The sequence below is a fragment of the Lactuca serriola genome, chromosome 4, assembly GCF_051521515.1.
Source record: "Lactuca serriola cultivar US96UC23 chromosome 4, Lser_US96UC23_V15, whole genome shotgun sequence".
NCBI lineage: Eukaryota > Viridiplantae > Streptophyta > Magnoliopsida > Asterales > Asteraceae > Lactuca > Lactuca serriola.
In genome coordinates, this window is record NC_136411.1 from 301,168,140 (window position 1) to 301,192,642 (window position 24,503).

Genomic DNA, 24,503 nt, shown 5'->3' on the forward strand with positions numbered 1-24,503 from the left:
CTATGATTCCTACTATTATGTAAAGTGTGTCTTCTACCAATACCTAACTATTCTCAATGTAGTCTTCTACCAAGACTTAACTGTTCTAAATGTTCGTTTCATGTAAAAGTGTGTAATTTTCCCAAGTGTAACTATCATTAACAAAATATAGTTTTTACATTAAGTGTTTAAGTGAAATGATCACTAAATATATGTACAGGGAAAATTAATGTAGTACTAAAATGTAGCGTTATAAGAACTACTGTTGTACTAACTACCTTAAACCGGATTTATATTAAGGCATCATGTGATTAATTGCACCATACTATCGACTGGTAACAACGACATACGAATGGTCGTAAAACGGAATGACGTTTGGCACCCGCAGACCTGCAGGTCCGGCTATAGCTAGCAACAAGGTGTAGGATAGTCAATCCAGTATAGATCTATACGCAAACTCACGCTCTCCCTCCAAGAGAATTCTGGCTACAACTCGGGCCATGACATTTAAGGCATGCTCCAATACAGTGGATCACAATTATTAATGTATTCATGTATATGTGATTTAATGAACTGTTCTAGCTGTAATGTACGTGATCTCTACCTAGCAAGTATAGTAATGTACTCGTTCTAGTATCGTTGTATATGTTCTCTTCTCTAGTATAGTTGTATATGTTCTTCCTCTAGTATAGTTGTATATGTACTCATAGTAATGAAATGTTCTAGCTGTAATGTATGTGCTCTCTATCTAGCAAGTATAGACTCATGAATGAACTGACTCATTGTATGATATCGCGTTCTAGTAATAGTTCTAGTATCTTCCTAAACTACCCATATGGTAGTTTACTAGTAATCTAACTGGGACGTATGAACATGGATGTATACCCTTGCTACCCAAGGGCATGGGATGAACTGGAAGACCTTTTATGACTATATATGTACACATGATATATAACTAATATTTAAACGACCTTCGGACGAGTACCCGATATCCCACCAGACCACATCCAAATCGAGAAAAAGGAAATAGGGTGGATAGCCTTTCTAAGTCCTTTAAACATTGCTTATATAATTATACATATATAGGCATGCAATTTATAATATAAAAGCATAAAATAAGTTTTGTAAAAACCTTTAAACATAAATATTTTCTAGGAAAAGATCGACTTGATGTCGATCTATAAAAGGGTTTTGAAGGCATGGGGTTGATAAAACGGTTTAGTATAAAGAAGCATTGGTTTGAAACACAATTGTAAATGAGTTTGAAATGTAATATACAGAGTAAAATGTACAGTGTAAAAGGAGTTTTAAACATATAAAGTGTTTATGAAAATCATTTGAAGGAAACTGTTTGGTAAAACGGCTAATGAGTAGTAAATCATTTAAATGCTGCTTGTTAATCACATGTGATTGATATAATAAGTGGCATGATTCTACTTGTATTCCCCCATAAAACATTTAGAAATAGTTAAAACTTTGATTAAGGGGTATGAACTCACCTGTTGTGGGTGATACTGATGAACTGAAGAGGTAGGACTGCTAGGTTTCAAGTGAAGTCTTGAACACACTTATGATCCTAATTTACATATAATTTCACATATATGTAACAAATTAGTCTATAAACAACTAATAAACAAGTCAAGACACCCTAGGACATGCTAAACACCTTTATCAAGTGTTATTAGCCTCTAGGATTGCATCTAAGTGTTTGTAGGGGAAGCTATTGTGTGTAGGGCTCAAGGAAAACTCCACCATGAAGTTCACGGCCCTAATGACACTACCAAATGAGTTTACGGCCGTGAACTCATACCTATGTGTCCATTTGATGTTTGATGCTCTATAAGGCCCTAATAAGCATTTCTACTTAATGGCTTGGTCTATGGAAGAGTTTAGGGCATTATATAACTCCTTTTAGGAGTTTACGGCCCTGGGACCATATTCCCTTGGATTTTACGGCCGTAAACTCCCTTGGAATGATGTTTTTGATGCTTTCAAGTCCCATACTCACATAGGATATGTTCTAGGCAATTGTTCAAGGCTTTAGGAGGAATTATGGCACCATTTGGCACCATTTATTGGAGTTCACGGCCCTAGAACCTTTCGGGCCGTGAACTCTCTTTCTCCATTGAATCTTGATTGATTTGGTGGTCTAAACATGTAATGTAGGCTTCTAGTTTGAGATCCGAGGCTTTGAGGAGCATTGGGACTCTTTTGGCTCTTAAAATGGAGTGTACTCCCCAAGTGTTCTTGGGCGGTAAACTCCCAAATCTTGGGGTTTTGGATTGTTTTCTAGTCCTAAATACATTTATAAATAAGCCTAAGTTTGTTACTTATCATGGGGAAAAGACTAGGTAGCATTTAAGCCTCATTTTGGAGTTTACTCTCCAAGAACGTTCTTGGGCGGTAAACTCCCGAATCTCACAGATTTGATATGTAATCTAAGTTATTAAGCACATAATAAGCATTATAAGACAACTAGAGAAGTGTACTCATGATTTGGGATAAAAACCCGAAGATCCGTGAGAGAGAAGGCTTTTCTCTAGTTGGAAATGCGAATAATGAATGAATTTGGTTCGGAATTCTATTTATAGTCCTGAGATATTTTTGGCAGAAAATATTTTTATTCCCGAAATGATTTCTAATATAACAGAGTGTTGGAATAACAGTGTTGCACAAAACCCTAGTGCATCCACTCTCCTGATATCTCCTTAAGTGTAAATCCTGAAAAACTACCAAACTTATACCCGAAGTCTGGAATTTCACTGAAACTGTTCTAACTTCTATCGGCTTGATATGGTTTGTTCAGAATGGAAATTTCGGGTTGTCACAACGAGGCCCAAGAATTGACGGATTTCCGTGGGCATCTTCGGTGCTGACCAATTCTCAATCGCTTTGATCTTGGAAGCGTCCACATGTATGCCTTCCTCACTTACAACGTGACCAAGGAAAGTTACTTTTCGTATCCAGAATTCGCACTTGGAGAATTTCACATATAGCTTCTCTGCCCTTAGAGTTTCCAGCACTATCCTCAAGTGCTAGTTGTGATCTTCCTCGCTTCGGGAATAGACAAGTATATCATCAATGAACACTATTATGAACTTGTCCAGGGAAGGACGGCACACCCGATTCATCAGGTCCATGAATACCGTTGGTGCGTTAGTTAGACCAAAGGGCATTACTACAAACTCGTAGTGACCATATCGAGTCCGAAATGTTGTCTTGGGAACATCACCTTCAAAGACTCGTAGCTGATGGTACCCTGATCTTAGGTCTATTTTTGAGAAGTAGTTGGCTCCTTGAAGTTGGTCGAAGAGGTCATCGATTCGGGGAAGTGGATAATGATTTTTAACAGTAAGCTTGTAGCGAGGAACTCGATCTGATGAATCCTTTGTTGAGGAGTTCATTGAGCTGGCTGGATAATTCTTTCATTTTTGCTGGCGCTAGACGGTACGGCGATTTAGCTACAGGAGTAGCTCCAGGGATTAAGTCGATTCAGAATTTGACTTGGCGCTCGGGAGGAATTCTCGGAAGCTCTTTGGGAAAGACATCAGGAAAGTTGCAGACTTCGGGGATGCTCTCAAGGTCTTTAACTTCCTGCTTCTCATTTACAAATGGGCTAGGAATGCACAACACTCCTTTCGCGGAAATTTTTGAGCTTTGATGCACGAAATGATACGGAGGTTTGAGCTGAGTTTATCTCCATAGATGATGAGAGCTTCGCCAGAGGGAAGATTGAGACGAATAGCTTTTTCATAGCAAAGCATATCAGCACAATTGGGGATCAACCAATCCATGACGATGATGACATCGAAGCTTTTTATGGAAATTGGCATTAGGTCGATGGGAAAGGAATGGTCATTTAGGGTAAGGGTACAACCTATGAATATGTCATTAGTGTTCTCCTTCTTTCTGTTAATCATCTTAACAGTAAATGTTTCGGTCAAAGGTTGAGGTTTATGTTTGAGAAGATGTTTAATACATGACTGACAAAACTTCTATCCGCACCATAATCAAAAAGAATGCATGCATAAGAGTCTTCCAGGAGGAACGTACCCGAAACAACGGTGGGATCTGCAACTGCTTCCACCTGGCCCATTGCTAACACCCTCCCAGTGTTTCCAGCTATTGTTGTCTAGGGGCAATTTCTCTTGTAGTGCCCGACTTCTCCACAACCATAGCAGGCTTGCCTAACGCCTACTCCAAGGGCCTGGTTAGTGGGTTGGACTTGTGTCTTGCAGCCTCGAGCTGTGTGACCCATCTTGCCACAGTTGTTGCAGATCATTTCATGGCATGGACCAGGGTTATGATGTTAATTACACTTGTCGCACCGAGGAAGGGTACCAGCATATCTATCGGTAGGTGCTTGAGTTGCAGGGGCAGCGGTACTATGGCCCTTTCGTTGCTTCCAAAATTTTCTTTTCCCAACACTTGCCTTTGTTGGTTCGGGAGTGGCTGCCACCTTATCAAGATCAACCTCGTGATTTATCAATGTCTGTGCCAGGCACTTGGCATTGTCGAAAGTGGTAGGCCTAGCAGCCAGGACGTTTCATTGTGTTGGGGGTGTCAATCCTCATATGTATCTCTCTGTTTTCTTGCTTTCCGAGGTGAGCATTCCCGGACAGAGGAGAGCTAGATCACAGAATCTAGCTGTGTAGGAGGCAATATCGGAACCCTTCATCTTCAAGTTTCATAGCTCGTGCTCTAGTTTCTACATCTCGACCCTTGGGCAGTATTCAGCAAGCATGATTTCCTTCAAACTTTCCCAACCCATGGCATTTTCCACTAGTAGGGTTAGGGATTTAACTCGACCATTCCACCAGGTCAATGCTCTGTCGGTGAAAGTGCAAGTGGCAAAGTTCACTTTGTTGCCTTCGCAACAGGAACAAATTTCGAAGATGGATTCGATCTTCTCGAACCATCGAGTCAAAGAAATAACACCTCCATTGCCGTCAAAGGATGTGGGTTTTGCGTTCATGAAGTCTTTATAGGAGCACTCATTCTGGTATCCCTGACTACCTTCATGATTTTGGGGATGAGTACCGCCTCCCGACCTGCTAGAGCCGCTAGGATTTATCTGCGACATAGCGGCAACCACTACGGCTGTAACAGCTGCCTGAAACACGGCAAGATTGAACTGAGGAGGTGGCAGTGTCGGATCCATCGGGGTATTGTTGTTCTTTTTGTTGGGTCTTTTCTTCGGAGGCATCTTGTTCTAAAAATGATCAGGAAGAAGAGGATGGTAAGTCCCCTGGATTTTTGAATCAACAGATATGAAGCAAGATATACTTCAGCCTAATAGATAAAGTGTCTATTGAGCGATAAACAAGGAAGAGTTACTAATGCAAGTAAATTATCGCTAAAGGAATGAGTAGCAACAGTTGGAATTGAATCTCTGCAATGCATTTGAATCTACTAAAATACTCCAATAGTATTCTTAAGTGGTATGTTTTGTTATATCGATATCTTATTGTATGGATACTTGGTAAGTTTTAGGCCTACTGCAACATCACAGTCACTCCCAAGCACATGTTGGTCATGTCTCAAATAAATATATTTGATTAGGCTATATTGACCCTAGACATGATTACATAACTGCCACGGTTTAACCGCAGTGTCCAACATCCAAATACTTTTGTTTTGTGCTACTCGTGATTTTCTTTCGGGTACATATGTATACTTCTATACATCTTGTAAAATACTTATATTTTGAAGTATACTTTTAGTTCAGAGTGCATCGGCCCCTTAGTGTTTATAGTTGTATACCATGTAAGGTTCGGTATACTTAGTTTACTATAAAATATGGCTCTGATACCAATCTGACACATCCCCGAACCGTAAAAACAAATGGCGGAAACGTCCGGAGGTGGATGACGTCATGTGTAGTATCACAACAATTGCATCATAGTAATCAAAGTAAACACAACCATTACATTACATATGAATATTTACATCTGTTTGAAAAACATAGTTTGTATACATTAGTATATGACAAAAGTAAGAGACGAGACTCCAAAATGCTCCGTCCTCTCCAAAAGCTGGCAAGAGTACCTGTCTATTGTTGTCCTGAGAATACAAGCGGTTTTGAAAATGTATCAGCATAAAGCTGGTGAGTTCATAAGCATACTTTTTGTAATGAAAACTAGTCTCTGAATTTGTATAAATGCTTGATTTTCATTATATGTAAAGCATGAATCGTATCGAAACCCTGCTACCACAAGCATATGAAGTATATTCTGTTTTGAAAACCCTTGCTACCGCTAGTATGTAATGTAATGAGGTTTGGTCTGGGAAAAATCCCTTATTTTCCTTGCTATGCGTGTGTTGTTGCTTTATGGTTCAGAAACTATAAGGCATAAGTATTGCACTTATGTTATTAAAGCAATTGTTCATGAGAAGTATATTATTACGTAAAAGTGTTCTATTATTGGCGAGTTTTATGACCATAATTAAACTTGATACAACGTGAAATGGACGTCGATATCTTTTATGACATTTGTCACCCGTAGACCTGTCGGTCCAATTGTAGCTAGCAGCAAGGTGTGGGATAGTCAGTTCTGTATAGATCTAGACACAAAAGCCACGCTTTCCCTCCAGGAAACTCTGGTTCATAAGGGTAGTCCTCCACTTAGTTAATGATGTAAGCGCCCAAGCACTTGTCTCCCAATTAGGTTAATGACTTTACAAGTAATAATATATGAGCGTAATGTATCTTTTGTATGTAAATCCGATGTATGTTTTGTAGAGTAAAAATAATTATACTTAAATAATTATTAACTATTTTACTCTTGTAATGTGTGTCATAAATTAAACTTATCATAGTTTATGTATTCAACCGTGTAGTAGTTTGCATCTGTGAAACTGGTAATGAAATCCCCTAAACTATACCCATTATAGTTTGATTGTAATGTTATATTCATGAACTGTTCAGAAAACTATGCAATTAAATTTAGAATACGTCCCTTATGCTCCACATAATAGAAAAGAGATTAAGTATCTAATCGCTTTATGAAAACTGATGATTTGTATAGATTGCATCATTTTGATCCAATGAAAACATTTATGTTTGGCTTGTATTCCCCCCCCCCCCCACCCCGAAAACATTTAAAAACCATGAAAGCATAGGGGTATGAACTCACTGTTTGACGTGGGATTCGAGTGTAAGTCGATAAGAATTGCTGAGTGTTAAATGAAGCCTCGGACAAAAACGAATCCTATTCAACATATAGAAGCACATATATGTATTAGATGAGGGCATAAAACTATTTGTTATGGAAGGAAACCACCTTAGGGACTAGGAAACACTTGGAACTAAGTGTTACAATCACATGTGATTGAACGAGAGGAGTTTACGGTCACAACAAAGGTTGTACGGTCACGGGTTTGCGTCCCAGTGGGGTTTTCAGCCCAAGAGTTTGGGTCCATGGGTTTACGGCCCATGGTTTACGGCCCAATAGGAATACGGCCCATGAGGTCTGTACGGCCGTACACATGGGTTTACAGCCATAAACCCTTCGTGTTCATGCTTTTTTGGGTCGATTTATAGGTGAAAATCAAAGGTTTCTCGTAGATATCAAGCATAGGAAGTAGTTACTTACTATTAGGAAGCTTGGAATGGGGTTTTTAGCCACCAAGAACTAGTGTGTGTTCTTGATGTTCTTGGTGAGAGAGAAGATCTAGAAAAATATGATATTAACGAGATAGGAACATGGATTTACCACTAAATAGAGGAATGAAACTAAATTCAAGGTGGAGAACACTTACAATCTTGAGAATCTTGAAGAAAATTCAATGGATGTAGAGAGAGAGTAGAGAGAGAAAGCCTTTGAAGTGGGTAAAGTGATAAATGAAGGCCAAGCATCCCTTATATAGGGGTGAGTTTTCGGCCAAGGGGAGTGGGTGGGGTGTACGGCCGTAAACTCGAGTTTACGGCCGTACACTCCTCTTGAAGGGGTGTTTGGCCCGGATGCTACGATATGACTTGGAAACTCTCGTTCTTGAAACCAAACCTCGATTGTACTGAGCTTAGAATATTCGGTTAGACCCAAAAGAATACTAACGAGAGTAGAAATAAATATGAATTGATTTATTTTTAAACGGTTTGAACAGAAGAAATTTCAGGTTGTAACATGTTAAGCATCTCCATCATGCGAGGCGCATAGGGCTGAAGGATGATATTAGTTTTTAGTAGTTAGATAGCTTTGAAATGTGTAAAGTGTAATTGAAATTTGATGATGAATAAAAGTTGTTGTTTATTTATGAGTAAAGTGTTGCTATCTTTTGTCAATCGTTTACTATCATTTCATTTTGCATGTTTTGACTTCCAGAATAACTATGTTATGGTATATCATATTATTCAAATTCACCACAGTCGGTCATAGGTTGGAAGTAGATATGAATCAAGATTGTCATGAGTTGGTGTGTAGATGTCTAAGATGTTGGACATAGCAAAGTGTTGCTACAACACTCATGAGTGCTCATAAGTTCTGAGTATTGGATTCAACCCACGCTCACTTGTATCACTTCATGGAATTTATCTCGAGTGATCGTGAGACGGTAATATCATATAAGTCTTCAAACCTAGAGATATGATTTGTTGCCTATGAGTTGGATATACATTGATTGTATGAAAACTCATTGGTAACTCGATGTTATAAAATGTGCCTTTGTGTATGATTCAACAAGTAGTAGAACAAGCATATGAGTCGAAGTTTATCTGTTCCTTCTTGGATTAGAAGCGATATCTGGGCCCCTTGATGATTTTGTGTTGAACCATGTATCGGGCCCGGTCAAAACTAAGTTGATGTGTTCAATTAAGTTTTATGTCAAACAAATCGGAAATCGGGAAACAAACTGTTGGACAATAAGTAATACATTGTTCCATGTATTTGTCCGGCTGATATCTAGAACAGAGGATTATATGATCACTTATCTTAAATGGCATATCATCATCCTCTCAGTTCCGCGAGACCTTTAAAGAGCTATGATTGCTGATCAGTTCCTGAAGTCATTCTTGCAGTTATAGTTATTAGACTTATTCAAGTGGGAGGCTGTTGGATTAGGTGTATAAGCTCATAACTAATTCTAGAATGTACTTGACCCGATTAGCATGGTCCATTTGGGTTGCATGGCATCGCAACACTTGGATAGACTAAATGAGAGAAAGGACACTTAAGGATTATTAATATATTATAAGTTCTAATATATATTAATAATATTATTTAATTAGTATTGATCAAAGAATTAATTTGGAATTAATTAAGTGATCAAAAAGAGACTAATTAAATATATGGGGTTGATTGTGTAAATCATCTATTCTTGTATAGTGGGCTAATGATCTATGGTTTTTATGGATTGGGCTAAAACCCATAAGGTGCTCCATGGATAGTCCATGGAGGTTACAAACCCATGGATCATGGAATATGGAAAGCCATGACAATTAGAGTTTACATGGTGTAACCCTACTTGTGTCACAACTATATAAAGACCCCTTGACTAGCAAAATCGGCACTACTACAAGCAAGTACAAGAGGGCTAGCCGAATTTTGAATGTTAGTGAACTTCTCTCAAGGTTATTCCAAGTGGTGTGGTGCTGTGTGAGACATTTGAGGCATCACACTTATGGTGCTAGGCTCACAAGGTTCTCAAGGAATCCAAACAACAAAAAGGTATGTTCTTCTACTAGCATTTATGTTTAAAAGTTCCCCATGCCATGCTAGTTAGGTTAAGAACCTTGGAAAAGAAAATTTGCATGTATCATAGTAAAACATAGATCCAAGGTTTCTAGGGTTGCATGTACACCTTAGGAGTGTTAGAATGCTCAAAACCCTTCACCTAATCCCTTTACTTCCTCTCTAAGGCATCCAAGGCACCCTTAGAGCCTAAGGAAACCCTATGAGCACTCTAGATTTTGTTCCCCCTCTTCAGAGAGGTTCTAGATTTGCCCAATGCTCAACTATTGAACATTGTCACCTTCAGTCCCTACACATTTAATTAATTCCATTATCCCCAAATGTTCCCCCTCTTCAGAGAGGTTATAGAATTGTCCAATGCTCAACTATTGAACATTGTCACCTGTAGTCCCTACACATTTAATTAATTTCATTACCCCCAAAATTAATTCAAAACTAATTTCTAATTAAATATTAATTAAAAAATATTATTTCTAATTAAATATTAATTAAAAAAATATTATTTCTAATTAATATATTATATCCATCATACATTAATAAATTATTTATTTTGATTTCTAATTAATTTATTAAGCAATTAATAAATTAATAAATCATTCTTCTCTCACTAAAAGTTATCCTATTTAGTTGCTAGCTTTGAAGGCAACCCAAAAGGATTATAGTACTATCAATTCAAGAGTATACCAATTATAGTTATGGGCTTAGACACCTAGTCCAATAGTTTCCTACTTGGATAAGTCTAATAACTATAACTGCCAATATAACTACTAAGTCGACTAGCAAATTTTAGCTACCAAAAGTCATTGTCGAACTATGACCTAGTCAGTAACGTGTCCTTAGAAAATTGATCAAATATTCCTCCATTCTACAAGATATTGTATGGACATGAGACATGGATTATAATCAATCTCTCTGTCCAAGCTTTGTTTCCCGATTTTCGATTTATGATGACTGATATCAGACTACTAATTTGAACACATCAATTCAGTCCAGGCTTGGCCAAGCGCTTTAGATGTAATCATCAAATCATCGAGGGGCCCACAAATATCGCTTTTCCCGTCAGGGCAAAAGGAATGAATAAACTTTGACTTATATGTTTGCACTATTCACTCATCAAATTACGCACAACAATACGTTTTTATAACATCAAGTTACTAATGGGTTTACGTATTATCAATGCACAAATGAATCGTAAACAATAGCTCATATATCTCCGTTTCAAGATATAAGATATTATCGTCTCAAAATTACTCGTGATAAAATTCATGAAGTAATTCTCTGATCGTGGGTTTATACAATACTTAAATCCCCATTTCAAAAGTACTCATGAGTACTGCACCAAACCATTGCTATGTCTAAACCCTTAGACAATCTATAGTCTGATTCATGACAGTGTTGATTCACTACTTACTTCTAAAAGTATGATCGACTTTGGATGTTTGAATAATCCAATTATTCGGGAAGTAAAACATGCGAAATGAAACACAATAATAACCTAATTAACTATGGTCTCAAAACTATTGAATATAAATAAAACACTTATTATTTAATCACCATATTCATTAGACTTAATTAATTGTAAAATGTTTCGATCAATCAAACTAAACACTTGAATTAAACATCAGTCATGCCATGTTATAAACATGCATACTATGTCTCTCTATGGTCCTTCCTTTGTGAATAGATCAATTGGACATAATTCCAATGATGCTCTTATCACAATCCAAATCCTTATTACAAGTGTAAGAATTCTAAATTCTTGTCACCACTAAATGTGTTACAATCTAACCTTGCATACAATATCCTTTTGTGATGACATGGCGTCAAAGTCACCAAGACTTAGCCAACGATGTCACAAAATGCTCCACTGAAACTTTGTTACTAAAACAATTTCATGGTAATGAAGTATCAAATTCAAGGTAACTCATTGAACACCTTCCTTGCATTAAGGTTTCTAACTCACATGTAGATTTCAATAACCAACTCATATTATGGAAATATTTCCATATTCCCATATGAATATCAATTCTGAACAAGAATCACCTCTACTCATAATTATGTCAATATGGTCTGTCCAAATACTATACTTCCAATTGTCCATAAGCAACCAATCTTTTGGTAAACCTCAAACTGTTCTTGGCAGTTTTTTAACAACTTTAGTCACATCTTTTTCTAGTCCTTTTTCCCTCTCAATACCCTAGGCATTTGGACAAATAAGAACAAGTGAATATTATAGCATATGTAATCGATCATATATACGAAGCATATGGGATCCGATACATAATGTCTTAAATAAATACATGACAGTCTCTTGCTATAATATTTCCATATAGGCTCAACGCGTCGAGTTGGAGGATCCAAACTTGCCAAGTTTTTCATTAAAATCGCGTGTACGGCAAGACACTATTTTGTCAGGATTCTTCATATCAACTCGACGAGTTTTAGGATAAACTTGCCAAGTTCTTCTTCAATTTTGCCTTCTTTCTTCAAAATCCAAATTCCAGGCTTTTAATTGCTTGTTCCGCTTCCTTTTTCTTCCGATCATCTATTTGTTGCTGAAAATGAAATTTTAAAATAATTAAGTACCTTTTGTTTAATATTTGAGACAAAAACAACATAAAGTATTAAGATAATACATGACTTTTATAATTAAATATGTCCATATCAACTCGCATCGAAGATATTATTTATGCATCTTTGTAACTCGACTCTGATAATATTATGGTTTTTAATAATTGGATTTCACTTATTCTTTTATGTAAAAATGTTTTAATCAATTATTCTATTTTGAAAATGAAAAATCTCTTTGTAATTTTCAGGACGTTACAATAGGACTTAAGGCAGAGTTTTTTTTTATGGTGTAGGGTTGAATATGAGCCTTTGAGCCATGACACATCTTAGAGAAGCCATTACGAGATTTTTAGAACATTGTAGATATCCATGATTATGCATAATGGACGCTAGCTACCCATTGTATGGTGATTGTGGGATGCTTCACAAGTTACTTAGTTTGGGGGATATTAAATGTATTAAGTAGATGGGTCTAGTGTGCATGAGCCCACTTTATCTATCATTTTGAGCTTGGACCTCAAATTGAATTTAGGTTTAGAAATAGATGCATTTGTATTACTTTTTTTATTTGTTAAATTATTCTACTTTGGATATTCTCGACTTTACTAAACTATATATTTAGGAATGTTGAATTTACCGGATTATTGGACCTTTGGAAAATTGGTCTAATGTATCATTCGCTTTGGATTATTGAATTATTGGAAACTTTGTACATATTGAATTATGGTTCTAACGATGTATCCTAGACTTTTATTTAGTGGAACTACCAGATTTGGAATATTCTGAACTTATTCTTCGAGGGTTGACTTTGCGTTTGGATGATCATCATCATCCAACACTCCTTAAGAGTCAGCCTCATGCATACTTACTAGGATTTCTCAGCCTAACAATTGTATTTTGACATGTACTCATACTAGTGCTTTGGAGAAGACTGAAGATAAAAGACCTTGTACTTTTAGAAGACATTTGATTGAAATGTCTATATTTGGTTATTGCTTTAATGCGAATTGTTATTTTCCAAATTTATCAACAAACTTATGTGTACTTGGACTTTCGGACCTATTTTCCACATTATTACACTCTTGAACAATTATGAACTTTCAAATTTGGTTTTACAAAATATTTTTAAAAACAACACATGTGATGGATGTTTTAAATTTTGGGTGAGAGAAAGTACCTTTGGTACCGAACCGAACCGGTATCGTGTATATAGTTTTGAGATGTTACTCGGTACTTTCAAAATGGGTAAAACGAGATTGAGTACTTTGGTACTCGGTACCAAAAAAAGAGGAAAGTTATGGACCAAACCAAAACTTTTTATCATTTTTGAACTACCACATCTCTCTCATATGAGCTCGATATGAGTTGAATTTTTTTTTTTTTCGTGCATATTCTTCTCTGGGTTACCTACAATTTAGGCTCATGAATCATTTAATTGGATTAATGTTGGTTGAGTTACAGTGCATTTGAACATGGATTATTCGGGCTGTTTTTCAGCACTTTTATTTTGTGTATAAAATTTTGTCATCTTTGAACTAACATATCTTTCATACGAGCTCAGGATTCACTTCATATTCTCCTTCGTGTTAGCTGCAATTTAGGATATGTAATCACTTTAATTGTATTAATATTAGTTAAGTCACAGTGCCCTAAACAAATGATGTTATTGTTGTTTATTCAACAATTTTAAGTTTATGCTGAAACTTTCGTCATCTTTTAACTCTCATATCTCTCTCCTACGAGAACAAATGATTTTTTTGTGTGTGCATATTTTCCTTTGTGTTGACTAAAAGTAGGCTTCATAATCACCTTAATTGGCTTAGTATTAACTGAGTTATACACCTTCAAATTTGGCTTGTTGGTGTTGAAAAATTAGTTATTTGTATTGAAACTGTTACCTACAATTTATTTCGAGATCTGATACCCTAATTTCAGACCATTTAGGTTTCGATATGGTCTATATTTCGTTCGCCCCATTTCAAATAATCACATCTTTCACAATATTGATTAATTATATATGAGATTTTCCTTATTATTTTTTTTTTCAAATTCATAATGTAATTTCTTTGAATTAAATTGCAAATTTTGTGGGTCATTCAAAAAACAGTTTCAGAACGTCTTCATAAGCAATAATTATTCTATAATAAATGTTTAAATTATAACCATTCGTCACTCTTTTTTGGTTATTTTAAGGCGATTATAAATGTATCACATACGGATATAAATTACCTTCATTTAAGAAAATGCAAAGGTTACATGTAAGATTACCGTTATTTTATTGATAAATTTTTGTAATCAATAATGGTGATTAAGAAAGTATAAAATCACAAGAATTGATTTTCGCTCTCTAAAAGAATCTTTAGATATCATCTTTCCTTTTAGTTTTTCATAGATACAAAACCAAAAACGATATCAATATGAAGACAAACACGTTAAACCGCGAAGAGATCAAATCTATGTTATTTGTGTTCCCAAGATACATATGAGCAAAAATGACATTTTACAAACCACAACCTCATCTTTCACGAATCAATTTTGTTCCCGATGTTGCATTTCGTGCAACATCATCGTACTTCCTCACACAAATCTCGCAAAACTCCGTTAAAGAATCAAAAACCGAAGAAAATCCAGTCTGAAATCCCACCAAAATAACTCGTTTCGTTTCCTCAACACAATCCTTATGTTTCGCCTTTTCGGTTTCCACCATCTTCCGAAAACTATCCAATTTATCTTTTTTCTCGGCTAAAACATCAACTTTATTTTTCACATTCAACGGCTTCAAGTTTATGATATTCCTCTCTTCCCTCTCAAAACCAACCACTCGTTTCTCCATTTCCACAACAAGTCGCTCAACTTTTTGCTGTTGCTGCTGCTCGAACCCTTGTTGGGCCCATAGAGCCCGAAGGTCTTTGGAGAACCTTTTCATGGCATATGTCACGGCTTTATCGGGCAAATTCTTTGTAACGATTAACCAATCTCGGGAAATGGTGAATACGGGTGGTGGTGTTGCGGGTTCGGGTACAGCGGTTAGGGTTCGGTTTGACCATTCGGTCAATGATTCAATGTATGCTTTTATGGAGGCAATGTAACTCGAAAATGTTGATTGCCAATTTTGGATTTCAGCCTCGAGTTGGAGAGTTGCGAGATGACGTGATCGGTCATTGGTGAAACCGGCGGTTGGGAATGATTTGACTTCGAACATCGTGCGGCTTTGCATTTTGTGTGATTCCAACATCGATTTCCATGTTTTTGTTAGCCTGCAACATCGGTTTTAGCACCATTTTGACTTTAAAAAGTCAAAGGAAAGTTCCAACTTCGGAATTGATATAAGTTGTGTTTCAGAGTTTCAGTGGTGAAAGATTCTTACCCATGTAGCAACTCGATGAGCTGTGGCTGAAGTTCGTCGTCTCTCACCTTCTCAATTCGTTTCGAGATGGAATTACAGATCTTTATGCTGACCAACATTCTGGAGTACAAATCGTTGACTTGGTCTTCAATTCCATGCTTGTTGCTACCATTTTCACCGCTTAATTGGGAAGATTTTCGATCGTAATGCTTCTTAATTTCACTACCAGCCTATAAAATGTCGAAATCATTGATAATAACTCAACAAATGCAAAAGATTTGAGGTTTTATGATTCAACGATCTGTTATCTGTTATAATACCTTAACTTCATCGTAAAGCTTCTTCTCCCAAGCGTATAACCTCCCTAACGTCGATAAATGGCTGCCGGATTCCATTCCTCCGGTCTCCTCGAAGATATCACTGCTACTGTTGATTCCCGTCCATGTGGATGAACTCCGGGAGCTGCTAGAGAGAAGACTTCTACACGATGGTGATCTGGTTATCGCCGATTTGTGCCATGCGATCGATGGAATAAACTTCTCGGAGCTTTCTGTCAGTGAAAGAAAAATTAGATCGAATTGACTTTTGGTGAATGGTGAATTGCGATGGATGGGGTAAAAGGTTTTTAAACAGTAATACCTTTTGAATGAAGATGATCAAGAGGACCCACATTGGAGAATTCGAGCATTTTTGAGAATTCAACACCAGATTCATAAGCTTTTAGAAAATGATCTTCGACGTCTTTTAGTGCGTCCAACAGTTCCCTCCCATTATCATCTTCATTGGATAGTGATGGTGTATGTGTATCAATCACCTTCAGGCTCACGTTAGCATCCGCCGCCGCAACCTTCACATCCTCCGCCTTCCGTTTTTGACACTCATCCTCGTGCTCAACACCAACATCATTCACCATCATATTCTGAAACGGATTGAAAAAATCCCAACCACCAAATTCATCCGGATTCTGCTCATGACCTGATGACGTCACTACAGGTGGTGCAGGTGTGGGGGCCACCGTACCATCGTCATAGAAATGCTCACAAACTGAACCGTTACTCTCCTCCTCCGTCTCTTCCGCCTCTTCTTCTTCAACGACTTCTGTTACCGCTTCCGGAACCGCCGTGGGTTTGGATTGAGTAAGGTGCAGGTTCGTAGAGGGCTCAGGGAAGGTGATGAGGAATCGGGAAGAAGGAGACGAAGAATGCCGGGCGACGAACAACCGGAGGGCTAATGCGACGGCGTAGAGTGACTGATTGTACTTACAATGTGCTCCGGCAAGCGCGTACCGCCGATCCACGGCGGATTTCATCAGTCTCTTCCTCTCCCTGCACACCGACACCAGTAAGTCATCGTCGTCTTCGCCGGCGGCGGATTTTCGGAAGGAGACAACACAACCCATGTGTGAATGTGGATTGAAAAGGCAAAATGGTTGGTGGATTGTGATAGGGGTGAATTGATGATAATTTTTTTGGATGATTTGTAAAAACGACGAAACATCTACAAATGAAAACCGAAATGAACCCAACAGGGTCGTTTGGGAAGAAAGTGACAAAGAACACAAATAGCCCAAGTTTTTAGTTGACGACAACCTGTATTATTAATTGAATTTATGATAGCTATTTTGATTCAAGAAATTATAACTTAAAAGTTATACCCATTTTGTTTGGATATAAAAAAAATACATGATGTTCTTAAAAGTTCTAAGAGTTTCTAAATTTTAGAAAGATCATAGTACTAGATTAATGGGTTTATAAGAAAAATTATTTTTTTATGGTTTCGGTAATTATTAAATTAGCTTAATATTTAAAAAAAACAATTTCATCCGATAAAAATATTTAAAAAAATCAATTAGAATGTCCATATTACAATGTGAGGTGTCTTTTTAGCCAATCTTTTAGTATATAACCAAATTTACATATTAAAACATTTAGCGTTTAATTAATTAGATAAACTTAAACTATAAATTTTACAATTTAAATTAATAATTTAACAACAGATTGATTTTTGAATTATATATCTTCATCTTTTATTTAAATGATAGTTTATTGTATTATTAATTCCGGGTTATTACAAAATAAAATGTAAAATATTAAAATTATAAGTACTCGACAATATTCAATTATTTGCAATTAACTCATAACATTATTTTACTATTAGTGACTTTTTATATTAATCACTTTTAATGTATTACCATTTTTTGGCTCATTTTATTAAAAAATGTCTCAAAACTTAATTTTATGTATACTAACGCATAAAATACCTGCAAACATATTCAATTCAACTATATTATATTGTACGACTATTATTTACTCTGATATTTTCATAAAAGTCTTCTTATATTTACATAGTATATGAAAAATCCCAACTTTTTTTACATTAACATTTTTATCTTTCACCAAAATTTTACAAAGTTCTTAGTTTAATTTATGAATAAAAATAAGCTTCATTAAACTTTACGGAACAAATGATCAAAGTATTTGTAACCATTTATTTGTCACAAAACAATGATGACTATCTAAACTCATCATCGTCCATATAATTTGTCTCACACAAATTTATGTCACAGATATTATAAGATATTCAATTATATGTTTAAGACGTTATTATAATCTATCTAAAAGTGACGATTACCATCAGTCTATCAAATGATTTGTTGAACAGATTATGTGTTGAACGTCTTAATATAATCTATCTAAATGTGGTAAAATCATTTCATCAATTACTTCACATGTGTTTGTTTGTCTCTGGATTCACTTCTATGATTGCTTTTCTGTGTGACACATGAATGTTTAAAATGAAGTTATGTTTTAAATGTCATACCAATACATAACATTATGATTTTATACTATGTCAAGTAATGTAATGATAGACTTGCTTCGAACTATTTTGTACAAAGATGACAATGTCATTCTCCATCTACATCATAGAAAGTAGTTTTTAAAAGTGTAACAAATGGTTAGAACCATATAACTTTTTACGATTAAGATATTTCTAGGATGAAATCCAGATAGGTGGAGGAGAGTTTTAATGCCTCTTTCGGATATATTTTACTTGATTTAAAGACTTAAGGATAGTCTGATATTGAGCATGGATGTAACACGTTCTTTTGGTAGTTGCGAAGTGACGGATGCACGTCCGGCACAACACATCTACATATTGGCGAGACGTGTCGCTGCAATTAGCCTAATCCAAATCTTGGGACTTGAGTCCTAGTTAAAGTCACCTCCTAGGGTTTCCTTTCTTATCCACCTCCATCCTCTAGAAAACCCTAACAACTCAAACCCTAGCCTCCTTCCTTGATTCATGTGCTTTTGGAGTCTTGAAAGTGAAACTTGGAGAAGAATAAGGAAGGTATATTTGGTGTTACGAAGAAATATCCAATGAAGTTTCATATCACTTCTAATTGCTTTGTAAGTAACAAAGCTTCAACCTTTAAATACATATCATAACATTCTTTGTTTCAAAAGCATAATATTAAAGTAGAGTTTAATTATAAAGACCAGTAGAAGGCTCAAAAAACAATATAGCTCTGATGCAAATGTATAGTCACGTCGCGTCCTTCACTCTCGCACGTGAACAATCTGAAAAATATTTAACTTAACAACGTAAGTATAAAGCTTATTAAATTCCCCATTATACCACATGTTCCACCACACATACAATACATATCACAAAAATTTCACAACTCCACATACATATAACTATACAATCCCTGCCATCATACAATCGTGACTCTCAGCCATCAAACAATTTGTAGGCTCTTAGCCATCATGCAACTACATGTTCTCAATGTTGGGTTTCATTCAAAATCGTTTTCCCAAAAATGCTAAAAATGGAAAAAGAAGATTTAAAAATAGAATAAACTTAAAACTCTTTTTAACCCACCAATGATCATTTTGCAAAGCATGGAAAGATTAAATCAACCATAGAAAGGAAAAAGACTACAACCTTTGAAGACTTTGATTCTCATGAGAGATTGGAAGTTGATGAAGTGAGGCAAGAAGCTCCAAAGTAGAAGCTCTCTATATGTATCCACCAAGCAAGGATCAACCTCTAAAACATGTAACTCTTCACTTGTATTGAGTTGTTCTTAAGCCATTAAAACTTATACCAAATAAGTCTTAAAGGAGAAAAAACTTAATTATCAAAGAATATGCACCAAAGTTCAAGACATGGAGAGGGGGGAGAGGAAAGAAGCCCATGACTTTTAGAGAAAACAAAAGAGACGAATTCTAAGAAAAAACTAGCAAGTTTTCCTCTTTGCACTTTCTTATAAACTAACACATGCATGGGAAGGACCATACTTCGATTATGTGTACAAGTAACCTATTGTAAGAGAGCATGGGTGGAATAAGAAGTCAAAAATATAGCCTCCTAACTCAATGAAGAGTTCATGAAAAGATGAAAAGAGGTAGGGACAAGATGTGTTTTTCACTCAAGTCCACAACTAGTTAGTTATATTCCAACTAAATGAGTTACTCTAATTGCCCAAAAAGTTGTGCATAACATTTATATTTTGTTTTCTTTTATTATCATTTCCTATAAATAATAATTTCTCAAATTATTTGTTAAAATTTTATTTTCATAAAATAATAATTCTCCAATTAAATACAAGTGTCGATAATATTTATTAATAATCAAACTACTTTAATAAATAATAAATTAATAGTAACGTGCTATAAAGTATGACCCTATAGGATCATATGTCATTAGCAAATATCATTCTAAAATGACTCTTGGTCATAAAGATCTTTCAATGTCATCCCATAATCATATAAAAAGCTATTGTTAGTATTGACAGATCACCTTATCAATACATAGTCATACGTAGTAGGGAAATAAGATAGCAGTCTAACAATTGATCCTACCCAAAAGAAATATATCAAAAAAAACCACACAATATGGCCAGATCAAGAGTCTAAGGCTATATAATTTAAACTATGTAAGAACCCTACAACATTCACTCAACGATCTACCAATATTAACAATATCCCAACCAAACAAACATGCCATATATACTAACACAAAACTATTATAGCCTATCATATAATCGTATACTAATAGAACATATGCATCCTACCACACATTTAGCATATAATGTCATACATAGTATAGTAAGAAAACTCACCTAAGTCCAACAATAGAATCTCAACAGCATCCTCTACAATGAAACAACTAGATGTAACCATACTTAACACTAAACTGAGACCAATCATTAGATAAATATAGAAATCCATCAAAGTTGACCAAAAGTCAAATTGGTCAAAATTCAAAATTTAACGGTTAAAGTCAACAAATCAATGACCAAATGCACCACAACCAGCTATGGACGTGTCACGTCCACTACACGAGAAAACATTCATTAACGGACCTTGAGAGATGTGTCACGACCATCTAAGGAATGTGCCATGTTTCCTAGCTTAAAAACCTTTTTACTTAAGTCCTTAATCCCTTCAAACAAGGATTATAACACTTAGATTTGAATCAAACAAGGGTCATATTGGATAAATTTTCTAAATTTATCAAGATTCATGGCTCAAACAAGCACAATAACAAACCCTAATTCAAAATGAGCCTAAAATGGTCAAAAACCAACTTGCATGGGACAAAATGCACTCAACCATGCATTCTGTTCCCATCAAAAAGGTCTAGAGAACATCCCTAACAACCTTTGGACTTGGAGTTTTCCAAACTCCATGAAAATCATGACAAAAAAGGACTAAAGAGTATGAAACAATTAAATCTAAGATAAAGAAGCATAAACGTTGAAACTTTATACCTTTCCAAGGTCCAAAAGATGATAATAGTGTAGAAGCTTGGCTAGGTCTCGCTTTACTTGTACCAAAACTACCACCTTCTTTTTCAAATAGCACCAAAGAACACCAAAATCAATAAGGATGGAAAGAAGCTACACTAGAGTTTTCGGGAAGGATAGAGGCTGATAAGAATGAAAACCTAGAAGTAACCTTTAACTAGGACCCAAAACATAAGGCCTTAGGGTTTTGAGTTGATTGTGGTGGCACACCATTCTACTTACTTAAACGTGTCGTGTTCTATGTGACATTTCACATCGTCACCTTCAAAAACACGAGTCACACTTAAGGGCTTTTTCCTAAAAACATACATTCTTATATTCCTTAGGTTAACACATAGCAATTCCGAAAACATGCGTTATAACTCTCCCTTACTTAATTGGATTTCTTCCCTGAAATCTGTCTCCTTGAACAACTATGGATAATGCCTACACACCATCACCTTGGGTTTCCCGAGACCATTCGAAACCTAGACAACATCACTAATTCTAATCTAATCATCTATGCTCACACAAAATGCAACTACTGTGTCTCCAACCACAGAAATGCCAACCTAAATCCTTGCAAAACCACTAAATACCAGGAACTCATCAGTCTGGAACTTCTTAAACTACCACTCTAAAACTGGCAATCACCCTCCTGGCATAGATTCAGACTATTTGCTCCAGTGATGAACACTATTGACCCACTATGAAGCCAATAACCTAGATTAATACATCCATAATAAATCAAGTGGAATCCACATTCCAGAAATATGCCCAGAAGGCTTTTGGTGCTCGAATTGACTTTCATACATTCAACACTATTTAATACACACATCCTATCATTCATGAAATGCAATAGACCAACTATGGCCTTACATCCACTTACGTGTACTATAGTCACACTATAACGTTATGTTATCCTTCTACCATATACCAGTCCATACCTTGCCACATAAAATCCTCTTGCAAGTATTTATACATATTATTTTCACCAGAAAGAATAGAAAACTTGGACCTATGCACCTCATCTAATAGCATCTTTTGGGTCCCACCCACTCAATGCATACAATAAAAGGCTTATGATTCCAAAATGATGTCATACTCTTACCAGGCCTGAAGACTAACAAACTAGCATCATTTAGTCAGCATGCCACCCCAAGCCTGATGGTTTATAGCCTAAGCCATTCCGTCATAATCCTACTTCGGGACTGTGAACTTGTGTTCGGAGCCATTCCGCCATCACCCCACTAACACTATAAAAGAATATTCTAAAAAGAACATGAATCAAACCCCTAAAAAACTTAGGGAATTTCCATCAGGTGTTTGGATCATGCTCAAATCCTCATGCCCTAATCAAATAAGAATAGCCAAAGGGTTCCCATCCCAATCCATAAACCAAGCCTATCCAACCTTCTTTTACATATCGTTCAACATTGATATCCTCAATTCTTCTTAAAAAGAAAAAACTAAAGTCTCCCCGAATCACTCTCTTAAGACCTCGAAATGTCAGTTGAACCTCAACTCAGATAAAAGATGCATCATTCAGAGACAACTGAAACAATGGCACCAACAGTATTCTAAGCATATATCACACTACAAACTGCGCTAAGTCTTTTATCGCCAACAACTGTCTACTTTTTGTCTTTTCTCTACACATCAACCAAAAAAGCCAGAAATCATGTGTATTTGCTATTGTATCCCCCTAGTCTTCTCATCTATACAAAAATTTGTGTTGCTACACATATTCTTACCCTCAAAATATAGCTCTCCCTCACTTGGAATCGACTAACCTCACTTAATCAATTGAAGCCCTAAACCCGCTTAATCAACCCATACTAACATGGATCCTCAGTAACTATGAATAATACGTAATCAAATTGTCTTTAAAATAATTAACTCCTTCCAAAAACCCCAATCATACAAGAACATGTCATTGGGCTAAGCCTAAAACTCTAAGTCTATGTAATTCTAATCATAAATAGCTCTCAGATAACGAAAGAAACTTATAAACGTCCTACCATCGGCTACTAAGCTCGTAAACTAACATCAAGCAAATTAGATGGACAACTCACATATGAGTCTAACAAAACTAAAATGTACCAATCCATATGCGGGACAATAAGGACACAAGGAACAACATCACATAAATGAATACATATCAGCGACATCGACGTATGCTGCTCTCACCTCTTATGTAGTAAGATGATAAGCTCTGTCTCTAACCCTTGGACCCCCGCCATCCCTTGACGTCCATCTCATTATCAGACTATAATCAGCCTTGACGTGGCCTAACTTTAACGCCCCAATTTTCATGTATTGATTTAAATGAAAGTTTATTTGGTTTTAAGATCCACTCGACGAGTTGGTTTCCCTACTCGTCGAGTAGCAGCGGGGTGGGATTGCATATTTAGTGGTCAACTCGCCGAGTAGGAGCTGGCAGAAGAAACCCTCGATCCCGGGGTTTTGCACCCTATTTAAGGAAGCATAAGCCTCCTTTGGCCTCTTTATAGTCCTTTGAGGGCTCGGAAAACCCTAATCTATGTGGTGCTTCATCCTTGTGTGTCTTAAGCTTTAGAAAGGAGGTTTTTGGAAAGGAAGAACTTGGAGGGCAAGAGACTAGGAGCAAGGAACGCGTGGGAATCATAAATCTACCTCAGTTAGCATCATTTGGAGGTATTAAGTCGTCACCTTTACTTCATTTTCCTTCAAGACCTCATTTGGTTGATATTTAGGGTTTTTATGGTTTGATGGAGATGATAGTGTGGGATATTAGCTAGATCTGAAGTTGTAACTTCAGATCTGGACCCTTCTTGGGTTCTAGAGTCATAAATCTTCGAGCTTGGTCATGTATGAAGCCTCCTTGAGTATCAAACCCCCATTGTGAGCTTGGATTTGACATTAAGAGCCTTTTTAGCCATGCATGCACGTAAAGTTTACAACTTTACATGAAATGCATGCCTTAGAAGCTTGGATCTATAATTTGGAGCCACGGCATGGCTTAAAAGAGTCTTTATGGCTTAAGTACTGAAGGAACTCGGCGATTCGCAAGGTTGAATCAGCAAGTCATATGAAGATAGGCATGGTATGACATCCCCATTTTCCACGGCCAGAAAAGACCGAT

At 36.3% G+C, this 24,503-nt stretch overlaps 1 protein-coding gene across 1 annotated transcript; it reads right to left on the bottom strand.

The window, feature by feature from the left end:
• Nucleotides 1-14,671: 14,671 nt before the first annotated feature.
• LOC145097205 (protein ALTERED PHOSPHATE STARVATION RESPONSE 1-like) lies at nt 14,672-17,150 on the bottom strand. The gene is made up of 4 exons (XM_079034726.1): nt 16,225-17,150; nt 15,906-16,135; nt 15,607-15,815; nt 14,672-15,496 (listed from the first exon to the last, which is right to left on the bottom strand). The coding sequence occupies exons 1-4, from the start codon at nt 16,982-16,984 to the stop codon at nt 14,755-14,757; spliced, it is 1,941 nt and encodes a 646-aa protein (XP_078890852.1). The 5' UTR covers nt 16,985-17,150; the 3' UTR covers nt 14,672-14,754.
• Between the last annotated feature and the right edge of the window lie 7,353 nt (nt 17,151-24,503).